Source organism: Chelonoidis abingdonii, unplaced genomic scaffold (genome assembly GCF_003597395.2).
Source record: "Chelonoidis abingdonii isolate Lonesome George unplaced genomic scaffold, CheloAbing_2.0 scaffold1173, whole genome shotgun sequence".
Lineage (NCBI taxonomy): Eukaryota > Metazoa > Chordata > Testudines > Testudinidae > Chelonoidis > Chelonoidis abingdonii.
This window is the reverse complement of record NW_027425434.1, coordinates 4,106-18,442: the sequence shown is the minus strand read 5'-3', so window position 1 is coordinate 18,442 and position 14,337 is coordinate 4,106. Positions and strand designations below refer to the sequence as shown.

General features: G+C 47.8%; 1 protein-coding gene across 1 annotated transcript; it reads right to left on the bottom strand.

Annotated features, from left to right (window-relative positions):
* Window positions 1-3,231: 3,231 nt before the first annotated feature.
* LOC116836572 (uncharacterized) lies at window positions 3,232-13,459 on the bottom strand. The gene is made up of 4 exons (XM_032800271.2): window positions 13,354-13,459; window positions 11,128-11,254; window positions 5,033-5,149; window positions 3,232-4,642 (listed from the first exon to the last, which is right to left on the bottom strand). Exons 1-4 carry the CDS (start codon window positions 13,375-13,377, stop codon window positions 3,267-3,269), a joined length of 1,644 nt encoding a protein of 547 aa, XP_032656162.1. The 5' UTR covers window positions 13,378-13,459; the 3' UTR covers window positions 3,232-3,266.
* Between the last annotated feature and the right edge of the window lie 878 nt (window positions 13,460-14,337).

The window sequence follows — 14,337 nt, the reverse complement described above, 5'->3', positions numbered from 1 at the left end:
GGGTGGAAGGGGTCTCACACAACGTGGGAAGGCTGCATCATGAGAAAAACCACCTGTGCTCTATTTTCACACTTTCTAATCCTTCGAAGTAGCAGCAGGAGGAGAAGTGATACATTAGACTAGAACAAAATGAAGAAACAAAACCAGAGACTCTGGCCTCAGCATTCATGTATCCTGCAGTCTGAACTTGGAATCGGATACATTCCCTCATTGGCTACCATCATTTGCCAGCATGGAAGTGCTTCTTGTCCAACAAGGCAGCCAGATTGGGACCCATAGGCATGGAATGGCTCCAAAGGAAGCTCCTCCACTCCTGTCTGTTTCTGGCAAGTCTTTGGCTGGTTCCCAAGCTGTGCCCCAGGTTTTTCAGCTCGACTTCCACAGCTCTTTGACATGTTTATGGGCAGCTTCGTTTTCGCTTGCCTTTAGGTGTCCATCTTATTGCTGTTCTGGTGATGGAATCAGTTTCCTTCCGAAGCACATGGACAATCTATCTCCAGCACCTCCCGGCAATGATGGTACACAGATCCTCTTGGCTGCACTGTATCAACAGATCTTGGTTTGAGATTGTTCTGGGCCAAAAGATGCACAGGATTTTTCTGAGCCAGGCTGTATGGAAGGCAGACAGTTTGGACATGTCAGACTTTCTCATTCCCCTGCATTTGGCACTATAAAGTCATGTTGAAAATACTCAGCTCTGTTAAATCTTGAGTTTGGTTTTGGTGTTGTATTTTGATGATTTCCAGATTGTATTTAAGCTCCTGAAGGTGTTCCTGGCTTTACTGATTTTGTTCTGGATGTCCTGGCTTGTTCCATCGTCCTGGCTGATGGTGCTACTCATAGAAAGTATCTTTCTATGTTGGTGGGAACATAATCATCTATCTGTACTGGTGATGCTGAGGCAATATTAAAGGTCATGAGATCCATCTTATTGTGGTTTATTTTCAGTCCAATTTTCTGGCTGAAGGTGTCGAGTCCATTTGTTTTTTTCTTGTATATGGTGTTGGGTATGTGATAGCAGAGCGAGATCATCTGCGAAGTCCAGATCTTCAAGGGATGAGAAGGGTGTCCATTTAATGCCTCTTGGCATGTCTTCTGTTGTACGCTGCATTACCCAGCCGATGGCAACACTGAAGAGTATTTCAGACACGACACACCCCTGACATACTCCTGTTTTGACTTTGAAACTGCACTCACTGTGATCAACACTGCATGTGAAGTTGAAATAGTGAGGTATAACTCCCCCAAATATGCCCATTTCTTTCTTTAATCTGGTGGCACAGATTTTAATTAGGGACTAAATTCAGGTGCGGCTCAGAATCCCTGTAAAACACCAAATGTCAGGTCTCTATTAAAAATAGGTCTCTTTCTGCAGCTATATCACATTCAACAGGGATTTCATTTTCTACACATTTGCAGCATCTCCCAGGGGGGAGCTGAAGAGAAATGTCACTTCCATTTTCCCATCCCTACCTAGATAGGGATTGCATTTCCCAAATAATAGGCAACATGCACCTGATTAGGAAGGGGAGATCTTCAGGAGCGACCTCCTGCAGGGCCTGGGCCACAACTGCTTTGGGAGCCAAACATATGGGTATTTCACCTAGTTCCAAGTCATTTACTGGGGAATCCTCTTCCCAGCCCTTTAGAAAAAATATTGACCTAACCAACTGAACAACAGTGTGATCATATGCATTTGTTTCCATAATTTGTGCTTTGGTGTTTTTCACTATTTCAGAATGGAAAGTAAAAGTGCTACCGTCTCCTTGGTAGCACGCCCAACAGATTGGAATATTCTCTCCTGATAATCTAACTGCACTTGAACTTCCCCTGGGACATCATGGAGGGGAGGGGGAAAGAAAAAAATATCATAAGAAATTACTGTTTTAGCAAATGGTCCCTTGTCTCAAAGTCCCAAACAAATCTGAGTGACATGCTGCCAAATAAAACTAATATGCAGCTATGGAACCAAAGGGTGTTCAGGAAAGCGAGAAACCTGCAACACCAAGAAGCGTAAGATAGTCCTGTGGGAATTCTGTGCTACACATGAATTCGGCACGTGTACAGTGGCTCTGAATTCCTCCAGATGTAATTGAGACACTTTCAGTTTCATATAAAATGAAATTCCAGAGCAGGTTACAACTAATGACTCAAAATAAGAACAGAATCTTGCCCTGCATTCTCCTCCAATGTGTTCAAACCTGCTTCAAACACCATCACCTTATTACAAGACATTTCCCATCATCATAACAGGGGAAAACAGCCAACCTTCGTGCCTGTAAACAAAACTCCCAGAGCAACAGGAAAAAGGTCAGAAGCAGCTTTGCCAATAGATAAAAACAGGACTTGAAACACAGAATGAATACCCTGTGTTTGGGATCCGTTCAAATTTCCCCTCTGACTCTGTGACACCTGAATCCCCAGCCCCAACAAGACTGATTGCGAATCGAAGTGTGGTACCTAACACAGAGAGCAGAGAACACATCATCACGTGGAGTGGGAGGTGGGAAGATAGCATGTGGATAGGATAAACTCATTGCGGTTGACACAGAAGCTCAAGCTGCTGGGCTGAGGTGGCATAGTGATGGTGAGGAAGAATCAGGGAATCCCTCTGATTCAGAGGGAAAAATGACATTTTCCCCTAGCCCTGTTCCTGCTCAATATATTTCAAATGAGGAAAATGGTGGAAGAGATATCTGCTCTCCAGCACAACCCAAAGCAACATCAGAGCAACTGGGAAGGAGACAATTTGCCCCCCAAAGGGAGAAATAAGCGACTAAGAAATGGGGGAACAGTATAATTGTGATGTTCAGAGTTTGTTTAGACTAGGAAAAGTGATGGGAGTTTAGGTCAGGTCAAGGGGGAAGCTAATGCCAACCACTGCACCTGGGCTGCATCTGCTCTACAACTATAATTGTCTTTTTACACCGAGATCACTAACTTGAGCAGCCAACGCCATGTGCAGTCCTAGTGGATGTCAGGCACAGGTAGTTTTTGCCTCAGTGTAGCTTGTTGGGATGATACCTCTCCCCCCCCAACCTGGAGCAGATGAACATTCCTGGCTGGAGGGACACACACTCCTACGACTCAAAAAGGAAAGCAGTTGATAGAAAAGATCACAGACTGACCCCAAAGAAGGTGTGCCGGAAAAGGCAGAAGCAGGCAACTCATCTGGGGGAGCTGAGAGACCACAGTGAAGATACTGATTTTTGTACTATGTAGGAATTAGCAAATGTGATTTTAAAAAAAAAAGTCTTTGGCTAGTCCTAGTGAAGGGATTTATTATAGTTTTGTGTCAGGTGGCTTTTCTGATGTCTAGTAAGCGCTGAGCCCTGACTGAAGCTTTTCCCGCACTCAGAGCATGTGTAGGGTGTCTCTCCCGTGTGGATTCGCTGATGTGTGACCAGGGCTGAGCTGTGACTGAAGCTTTTCCCGCACTCTGAGCACATATAAGGTGTCTCTCCAGTGTGGATTCGCCAATGTGTGATAAGGTTTGAGCTCTGATTGAAGCTTTTCCCGCACTCGGAGCATGTGTAGGGCGTCTCCCCCGTGTGGATTCTCCGGTGTCGAATAAGGGCTGAGCTGTGGCTGAAGCTTTTCCCGCACTCAGAACATCTGTAGGAGGACATGCCAGTGTGGATTCTCTGATGTGTGATAAGGTTTGAGCTCCGATTGAAGCTTTTCCCGCACTCGGGGCACGTGTAGGGTGTCTCCCCTGTGTGGATTCTCTGATGCGTGATGAGGGCTGAGCTATAACTGAAGCGTTTCCCACACTCAGGGCACATGTAGGGGGTCTCTCCAGTGTGGATTCTCTGATGCGTGGTAAGGGCTGAGCGCTGATTGAAGCGTTTCCCGCACTCCGGGCACGTGTAGGGAGTCTCTCCTGTGTGGATTCGCCGATGCCTAATAAGGTTAGCACTCTGACTGAAGCTTTTCCCGCACTCGGCGCACACGTAGGGCGTCTCTCCAGTGTGGGTTCTCTGATGTGTGATCAGGGCGGAGCTATGACCAAAGCTTTTCCCGCACTCAGGGCAGGTGTAGGGCGTTTCTCCCGTATGGATTCTCTGATGTCTGATAAGGGCTGAGCTACGATTGAAGCTTTTCCCGCACTCGGAGCACGTGTAGGGAGTCTCCCCGGTGTGGATTCTCTGATGTGTGATCAGGGCAGAGCTCTGACTGAAGCTTTTCCCGCACTCCGAACATCCGTAGGGCGTCTCTCCCGTGTGAATTCTCCTGTGTGTGATAAGGTGTGAGCTCTGATTGAAGCTTTTCCCGCACTCAGAGCATGTATACGGTGTCTCTCCCGTGTGGATTCTCCAATGTGTGATCAGGGCAGAGCTCTGACTAAAGCTTTTCCCACACTCATGGCATGTGTAGCGTGTCTCTTCCAAGTGGATTCTGTCGCGGGTTATAAGGTCTGAGTGGCTACTGAAGTTTTTCTCTGGCCTCTGCTGAGTCTCACAGACTTTTGCTTTTTCTGGGAGTACACAACGCCTGGAAACATTCCCTTTGGATCTTCCTGATAACGTTCCATGTGGTTCTACTTGCTCAGCGTCTTCCTGCTGGGGTTTCTCCTCCTCATTCTCACTCACCATCCCATCACCTGATGGGAGACAGAGAGAATCCAGACATAGGTCACTCCCTGCGCCAGAGAAAAAGGAAATCTCAGAGAGAGGACTGGAAAAAGGGATGAAGAAACCAAAACAATTGTGAAACGAACAAAAATATGAGCTGGGGAGGTCAAACCTCTCAGGAGCTGATTCTCCTCTGGGGAAGGTTTTGGGGAAAGAAGAAGGGATCACTTTTGGTCCGCATCTCACCACAACACTCAGGGAAAAGTGAGATAGGGGAGGTACCTGCTGTCTGTTGTCAGTCAGGGTAGGAGGGATGTCATGAGTGACATCAGGCATAATGATTCCACATCTGCAGGGAACAATCCTGAACTTGGAGAGCTCACAGGGGCTTTGTAGGGCATCCCAAATGTTTCTTGCATTCCTAAACAGTTGTTGAGTTGGTTTAACCAATTCCTCACCTGTGCAGGCAGCTCTCGGGAGCACTTCTTTCTCAGAGCCCTGGAGGTCTGGGACCCACGGCTCTTCCCCTCGTTCCAGCTGCGAGATCACATCAGGTTTGGAAACTGGAAACCCTACTCCAGGCAAAGAAAACAGGGGAGGTCAATGGAATTTGTGGGATACTTGTCACAAAGAATATTCCATGGTTGTAATCCCTGCTCATTTTTAAGCAGTAACATCCCAAGACCAGCTTCCTTGGCTCATAGTGGCAGGAGAGTTATTATCATTATAAATCATATTCATTACCTTAGTGCTTCAGGGCCAACTAACAGTGGGTCCCCATTGTGCTAGGACAAGTACAAACAGAGAATAGTAGATGGCCCATGTCCTGAAGAATTTACAATCTGAATGACAAGACAGACACGGAATGGGGGAAGGGGCAGAACCCCCCAGCAGAGTGAACTATGTGACGGCAGAGTGACAGATCTGATGAACGCAGGGATACATCTTGAGACTATTGTATTTAATGTTATGACTTGGGCCAGTGTTTTCTGGAAACTGCTGCTGTTATTGCATTTTTTCCCTCAAAATGATTCTTCATTTCTGGAATCACGTTTTGTATCCAGAATTGCTGGTCAGAATTCTGTTTGCCCACCAGAAGGTAGGTGGGCAAACAGGATCATGCCCCCTCTCGCCCCTGGATTTCTACTTGGAGACACTTGACCCCTCCCCAGCATGCAGGGCAGAGGCTGGGTGCACAGATGATGTGTGGGCAGGGCACACAGGATCACACCCCTCCAGTTTCTGACAGGAGACACCTGACTCCTCCCCAGGGGCCAGGGCAGAGGCTGGGGACTGGCTGCTCTTGAGACTTGCTGGCAATCCACCTCAGCAAGTTTGTGCTGTGACACTGGGCAGATTTTAAAACATAACAGGGTTTATTAGTCAACTGAAACACAGCACTGAAAGTCTTTAGATTAGGATAGAGAAGCAAAGAAGACAATATAGTCCATACTGGCCAATGCCCTTGAGCCATGCTGCTGTAGAAAACGCTTCAGTTTCCTTTCCCTGTGCCTGTCCATTAGTCTTCGCTCTGGCAGAGCTCCCTGTGTCTGCGAGCCCAGTTCTTCCTGCTCCCAAAAACATAACGAGTCCATGTATGCTTCACTCAGCCAAGCGGAGATCCTTCCATGGACAGGTGAGAATTACTCTCTTGTCTCTGTCGGGTATTCCATTGACATGGGTTGGTCCCAGGGGGTCCTTAATGGCTAGAGCCCTCCCAAATTCATGGCTGTGAAAAATGCGTCACAGACCATGAAATCTGGTCTCCCCCGTTAAATCTGGTCTTTTGTGTACTTTTACCCTATCCTATATAGATTTCACAGGGGAGTCCCAACCAGCAGGGGATTGTGGGAGGGTGGGGATGGGGGGTTGCAAGCCTATTGTAAGGGTGTGGCGATATTTCCACCTGTACTTCTGCTGGCCACCCAGCTCTGAAGGCAGCGCTGCAGCCAGCAGCAGCACAGAAGTAAAGGTGGCGATACCGTACCATGACACCCTTACTTCAGCCGCTGATCTCTGGCCTGAAGACAGCGCTGCAGCCAGCAGCAGCACAGAAATAAAGGTGGCGATACCGTACCATGACACCCTTACTTCAGCCGCTGATCTCTGGCCTGAAGACAGCGCTGCAGCCAGCAGCAGCACAGAAATAAAGGTGGCGATACCGTACCATGACACCCTTACTTCAGCCGCTGATCTCTGGCCACCCAGCTCTGAAGGCAGCGCTGCAGCCAGCAGCAGCACAGAAGTAAAGGTGGCAATACCGTACCATGACACCATTATTTCAGCCGGTGGTCTCTGGCCTGAAGGCAGCGCTGCAGCCAGCAGCAGCACAGAAATAAAGGTGGCGATACCGTACCATGACACCCTTACTTCAGCCGCTGATCTCTGGCCACCCAGCTCTGAAGGCAGCTCCTCCACCAGCATCATGGCAGAAGTAAGGGTGGCAACACCGCACCTCACTGTTATGACTCTGCTCCCCATATCCTCCATGATCCTCTTTTAGGTTGGGACTCCCACAGTTAGAACACTGTGAAATTTCAGATTTATGTATCTGAAACTGTGAAATTTAAAAGCCTATGACCGTGAAACTGACCAAAACCGACCGTGAATTTGGTAGGGCTCTACTGACCCATTCCTATCACCCCATAACAGTTACATGAAAAAACACCTGATGTCTCCTGCTCTTTATAATCATAGCAATACCAACCATAGAGGGAAACTGAGGGGTGTATTTTCATCATAGAAGGATCACCAAAATCCCCCCCCACACACACACTGCTCACAGCCGTTGGAGAGAAAGCAAAGCACAGGAACTGGACATTAGTCCAGTGAACACAGTGGAGAACAAGCTGCAACCCTCAAACCCAGGTCAAAAAGGAGAGAGATGTGGGTCCCCACTCATAGAGAGGGGCTGGCTAGAGGCCTGACACCGGAGAGGGCATCCCTTGAGCAACACCATGGAGGCAGGTGAAATGTGTAGCTACCTGTGATGGGATGGACCTCAGGGTCCTGACACACCTGTCCCAGGTAAGGAGCAGTGGAGAGGTCCTCCAAGCAGGCTAGAGTGGCTCCAAGCAGGGGAAGCGGCCAATCAGGGCCCGGGAAGGCTCTATAAAAAGCAGCTACAGAGCCAGAAACTGTGCAGTTTCTTGGAGGCATGTGGCTGGCTGAGGGGACTGCAGTATCTTGGATGGCTCAGGGCTAGTAGAGGCCGGGGGAGCAAGGAAGAACTCCTGGCTGGCTACTGGGCCTGAGCTTAGAAGAATCCTCAGCTCAGGGTAAGACACTGGTGAAGGCTTAGACCTGGAGTAGTGGGTGGGTCTGGGTCCCTCCCAAGAGGCCACCGGGCCGGGCCTACAATTGGACATCAGTAAGTCCCCAGAAGGGCACTGAACTGTCAGGAGGCCCAGCTGAAGACTTGGGCCAAAACAGACAAAGGGAAGACAACCTGTCGGTATGGTCCAATGGCAGGTCTGGGACTGGTTTAAAGATCATGGACACACCAAACTAGGGGGGGCGCTTGTGAGAAGCAGGTGCTGACCCCATTACGTTACCCCAGAACTGTGACATCGCAAAAGCGCATTTTGGGGAATTAGGAAATCTAACGACTCCGGTGTAATGGGAGGGAGAATTAATTCCCCAGCCTTCTCCACATGCTGGGGGAGTTTAAACACTAAAATTCAGGAACAACAGCCTCTCATTCTTCCGGAAAAGGAGAATGTAAGAAACAAGAACTGGGCCACGCAACCTCAGGAGGGACAGGCTCAGAGATCCAAAGAGCCTGGAGGGAAGACAGCTTGTGGCTGCTGCAGCTGGGGAGAGGGGGGACAGGACTCTCCAAACTCTCACTCCTGTTGACCCTGACCTGATTTAATGCCCCAGTTTCATGTCTCGTGGGCACTGTTCTGCCAGCCAGAGGTAAAACGGCACAGGCAGAGAATGGTTTTTTAGCTTGGAACATGTGTGGAGGGGGCAAGCAGGTGAACATAATAAACGGGTTATTAAGCTTGCTACAGTTAAAGGCCTGTTCTGTTAGGCTGAGGCTTTGTGGGAGCAGTTATGCTGAAGTCTGGGATTTAGCTGAATGGGCCTAAGGAGAGAATCCCAGGTCAGATATTTCGCACCCTCATTCTCAGAGACTAATGAGGAACCACAAGCGGGTGCAATACGCCACAGGATTCTGACAGAAGGAAGTCTGGGGCGGGCTCCAGCAATTAGGTTGCTGTGAAGTATCTCAGCACTTGGATGCATTCATATATTAGTATTATTAGTAAATAAGTGATGTAAATCATGAGTATTAAGGCTTGATGCTTAATTATGGACTCCCCAAAGGCCAGGTATGGTTTGGGGCAGCTATTGACATCAGTGTAATCAGAGTAAAGGAGCAGATATGGTATATCGCCATCCTATTGCCATAAGGAAGGGGATAAAATACCTCGCCCAGTTACCACTTTTGCAGGTTTGTCAGGTCCCCGAGACAGTGTAAACTGAAGCAGGGCCTCCCTTCCGGTGGGCTCCCTTGCCCCTCGATCTTTGTTTCCAATGGTGTCCATAACTCATAAGTACGCACAGTGCAAGATAAATATCAACAGTGCAGGACCCTTTTTACTACACTTACCTTATTCTAATTCTTATGAGTATTGAGCCTTGCCTATTATATCAATTATAACTGTCTGTATTAAATAAAGTTTGTGCCTGTTACACCAAAATTTCATCTCCTCCATTAACTTTGAGTGGCCATGTACAAGGGCGAGCTGTACCCCAATACGTAGGTATAAAAATTATACAGGCTACACTACCGCCCTGTGACGTCATCATCAAAGTGCCCATTTGTGCTGGGAAGGGGCCCTGCTCTGGGAGGGAGGAATGCAGCAAGGACTCAGGATCGGTGGCCAGTGTCGCTGTGCATAGAGATGGGGAGGTTATATGGGGAGGGGGGTAATGAGTGAGAGAGGGAGGTCAAGAGCTAAAATAATATTTGTGAGGGAGGGGAAATGTATAAAGAAGTGAAACTGAACAGAAATCAAACTGGAGTGGAGGCTCTAAAGCAACAAGGCTTGGGTAGGGATTTGGGGTTAAAGGTCTGGGATCCCCCACAGCTCTAGATCCCCAAACCTCTCCTCCCTCCCACTGACCCACCCAGCCCACTTCCTGGGTGCCCTTCCTCCACACTCCCCTCCCCTTCGTCCCATTACTCTCAGCCAGCACCACCTCCCGGCACCTTGGGAGATTCTTGTGTTCCCTCCTCGTCTCTCACAACCTCCTCACTCCCTGCTGCTGCTTAGCTCTAACCCTGCACACACCCACCCCATGTCCTGGCTCCCCAGAATTATCTACTCCCCCCTTCTCCTCCCCTCCCACAGCTCTGTTCTCCCTTCAGCCAGGGGGTCCTGAATGTCAACATTATACACTCTCCTATCAAAAGAGGAGCTCATCTGACTGTCACACAAGCCATGCATGAGTCACACACCTATTTACTCCATTTAGAATTCTACAGGCGGCATATTTTCCTCTTACAATGAGGAACAGGCATGAAAGCTACAGTTATTAATGTAGTTATGGATGTATCCAATAAGGATACTTTAAATACAATTTTTAAATGACTGACAGAACCAGAAATATCCAAAAAATTGTACCAGCAGGTAGGAGATAGGGTCAAAAAACGTGGGCAAGAAAACTTGTGAAAACTTGTTTGATTAATCCTGGGGGAATTCTGCATCAGTGCACGTGCACAGAATTCATGGCCCCCGCAGATTTCTTTGCTTACCCGCAGAAAAATGACTACTGATGGGGAAGCAAAGAAAAGCCGCAAGAGCCGTCATTTGCCCAAGCCCTGGCAGTGCAGACAGGTCAGTCTGGGCACCCAGAGCAGCTGGTAGAGACGTAAATCACTGTCTGAGGGTGTGGGGCTGGGTAGTCATGTGTGTGTTTGTGAGAGAGAAAGAAACTGTCCCTCTTGCTCGCTACTGCAGTATGCTTGGCGTGGAGGGGTAGGGACTTGGGGCATTTCTGAATTGTTCCCATTGTTCTTGGTGAATTCCCCAGGAGTATAAAACAGGTGTGCAAATGTTAAGGCTCAAGTTCCCAGAGTGATGTAAAGGAATCTTATTCTAAAGGACAGTGTGGCCTTATAAATGCTTATGGTGCTTTAGTGATTAGAACTGGTCTAAATCTTTGGACTGAAAAAATTTCCTATCAAAATGTGCTCCATGAACTGAGCATACGGCTGCATCCATGTGTCGACTAATCATTACCAGTAACGAGTCAATACAAGCTACATTCCTATTAGACTGAGGGGGGTTGGTGATTTCCTCCCATTCGCCATCTGTTGTATTGTAGTTTAAATAAACTACCAAAATAACTGAAACGAGCTGGATTCTATTGCATTATTTTGACCCCCAAAAATGCAGAATTTTAAAATATTGTGCATAGAATTTAATATTTTGGTGCCGAATTCCCTCAGGAGTAGTGAAAGTAAAGGTATAAAGTTATTGCTAATCAGGTTTTCAGAGACGCCACAGCTTCTAATAACTGAGGGGAGAGGACTCCTTACCCAGCAAGACCACCATCTCGTAGCTCTCCTGCATGACATCCCTGTAGAGGGCTCTCTGAGCGGGGTCCAGCAGAGCCCACTCTTCCCTGGTGAAATACACAGCCACCTCCTCGAAAGTCACCGGCCCCTGAAAGAGCAAGAGTCCAACACTCCCAGTCACAATCCCACTATTCATGGAACAGCAGCACCAGGGAAATGGAAGCTCCGGGAGGCACATGTTAACAGAGTCCCACCTCACCTTGCTTAGAGCAGCCAGGAGGCAACAGAGGGTAGAAAGAGAGAACCTTTGTGTCTCCCAGCTGACAGACGGAGCCAGGGTCTTCACATTTCTCTCACACCTACAAGCCAGAGCTTGGTACGGGAGATGGAGCCTCCAGCAGTGTCCAGAGACAGCCCCCTGGTAGGAATCCCAGCCCCCTCTCAGCAAAACAGATGGAAGAAAGGAGAAGTCAATAGGAAAGTGTATATAAGCCAGAAGGTTAGAAATGTAGCAGACGGGTAAGGGAAGCAAACAGAACTATATGGCCAGCAGAGCCAAGGAAAACCAGAAGAAAGTTTTTTGAAGTATAAGTACAAAAAGAATCCTAACAATGGCATTGGTCCATTATTAGACAGAAATGGCAGAATTAGCGCACACAAAAAATGCCAAAGAAGTAAGTGTTCAGTAAGTATTTCTCTCCTAGATTTTGGGGGAAAAACAGATGTATCCTATTATATGATGATGAGGATGACTCTTTCCTTTCCAGTAATAATGCCCGAGGACGTTAAACAGCAGCTATTAAAGTTAGACATGTTTAAATCAGCAGGTCCAGATAACGAGCATTTTGAAAGACCTGGTGGAGGACCGTGGAGGACTGCTAATGATGATTTTCATTAGGACTTGGAACACTGGGGAAATTCCAGAAGCCTGGAATAAAGCTAATGCTGTGGCAATATTTAAAAAGTGTAAAAGAGGTGACCCAGCTAATTACAAGAATGTTAGACTGACATCGATACTGGGCAAGAGAACGGAGCAGCCGAGACTGGAGTTCATTAATAAAAGAATTAAAGGGGGGTAATATAATTAGTACTAATCAACAAATGTTTAGGGAAAACAGATCCTATCAAACTACCTCGATATCCTTATTGGATGAGGCCAGAAGACTGGTTGATATGTTGCCCTGGATTTGAGGGTGACAAATTTGTGTATACCTCAGAATATGATCAAGCTGATTGCAACCATATTGTATGCATTCAGCCACCAGGAATTAATGGATTAGAACACAACCTAGTTAAGGGTTAATTTGAAAAACAGGCTTTTAGAGGCAGGGTCAAAACTGGCTGGCATTTTCTGCTAATCAGAAGGGGAGGAAGGGAGAGAGAAGTAAATAAGTGGGAATGACGGAAGATAAGTGGATGAAAACCTTGAGTGTAGATGCCTCTGGTATTAGAAGTTTATTGAAAGTTATGAGAAGTGATGAGCCAGTGGGGGTCATTATGACCTGTGTGTCTTGTAGAAGTCGGCTCTAAGAAGTTTAGATGATAGAGTGTACTTTGGAGCAGTCAGCGGGAGCCATCCTTGGAGAGAAATCTTTACTCCCTGGTAGGGAGGCATTTGGCCGGCACTGACCCGTCGTTGATTGCTCAATACCGTCCCAGAATTTAGGCTGAGATGTTCTAAATCTACTGTTTGTCTGTGTGTGCTTAAATCTAAACACTGCAGCGTTAGACAGGAGCTGGCTTACTTGCATTCCTCCCTGATCAGACAGAATTGCTCTGCGTTTCTGAAAACCCCCAGGGAACAGCTAAAGCTAAGAGTATTGATTTAATATACTGAGACTTCTGTGAAACACCTAGTCACCTACAAGACACATAGGTCATAATGGTTCAGTACAATATTTTGATTAAAAAAATAAACTAGAATGATACAAAATAAACACGGCATAGATTAAAAACTGGCTAACTGATAGATTCAGGCTCCAGCACTGGGAATCTGGGAAGTTTTCCCAGCCCTGGCCGAGGGGTTATTTCCTCTTCCACGAAGAGGGGACATTCCACTCTTATTCTTTAAAAGTAGGCCCCAGATTACACAAGTCTCAGCAGGTTTGTCACATCCTGTCTCCTCCCTCTCCCCACCCTAGATAGTTCCTGTCTCCCATCACCTCGAGCAGCTCCCACCCTCCTATGCATTTACTGCTCCTCTCCCTCCAAGCAGAACCCACCACCAGCTCCCTGAGAATCCCTTACCTGAGCCAGCTCCATTGCAGCCATTTCCTTCCCCTGGGAGGAGGGGATGATCTGGAGCGAAACATGGACGTTATTCTGTAGCCTGCTGGGGTGAGAAGGGCAATGTGAGAAAATTCAGGTGGTGTTTTTGTCCATTCCACAAGCCAATTCCCGCAAGTATTTTTCCCTGCTAATGGACATTCTAGGTTCTGCCACACTGTGAAGCACAGAGTGACCTTATCCCAGTACAGGCCTAGCCCCCTCCCACCAGGGTGTAACCCTCTGACACATGGTGAAACCCTCCCAGTAACAGGGCTCCTGACCCAGTAACAGGAGAAGCCAAGGCTGGGGGTGCTGAGTCCATCCCGGGAAAGTCATAAGTCTGCAGGTGGTGGAGCACTCCCTTCAGGAGGAAAAAGTCCCTTGCTTCTTCCTGACAACATGCACAGCTCAGTGCAGAAACGACACAGACTGGAAGCTCAGGGTACACGTGCACCTCTCTCCTTTCATCGCACACATGGGGGACTCAGACCCAGATCTTGTTATATCACAGTCACAGCTCTGTGATGTTCCTCAGCTAATCCCAAAATCTCCTCATATCACAATCACACCTTCACCAAGCTGTTCTAACTGACGCCTCTACCAATCAGTGCAGCTACGCCTAACACAGCGAGTGCAGCTGGAGTGCAGGCAGATAACACCCAGTGGCTCGAGGGGGCAGAGTTGAGGTTGCATTGGCATGCATATTAGATCTCTACTTCCTAGTTGTGAGAGGTTTGAGTTTTGCTGAACTCGACATTCTGGTGGGGCCCAACATACTGCTGGGCAACCTTATCGCTGCATGAATGAAGGTGTCGGGACTAGTGCAGGGGTAGGCAACCTATGGGACATGTGCCAAAGGTAGCACGCGAGCTGATTTTCCGGGGCACTCACACTGCCCGGGCCCTGGTCACCGGTCCGGGGGGGCTCTGCATTTTAATTTAGTTTTAAATGAAGCTTCTTAAA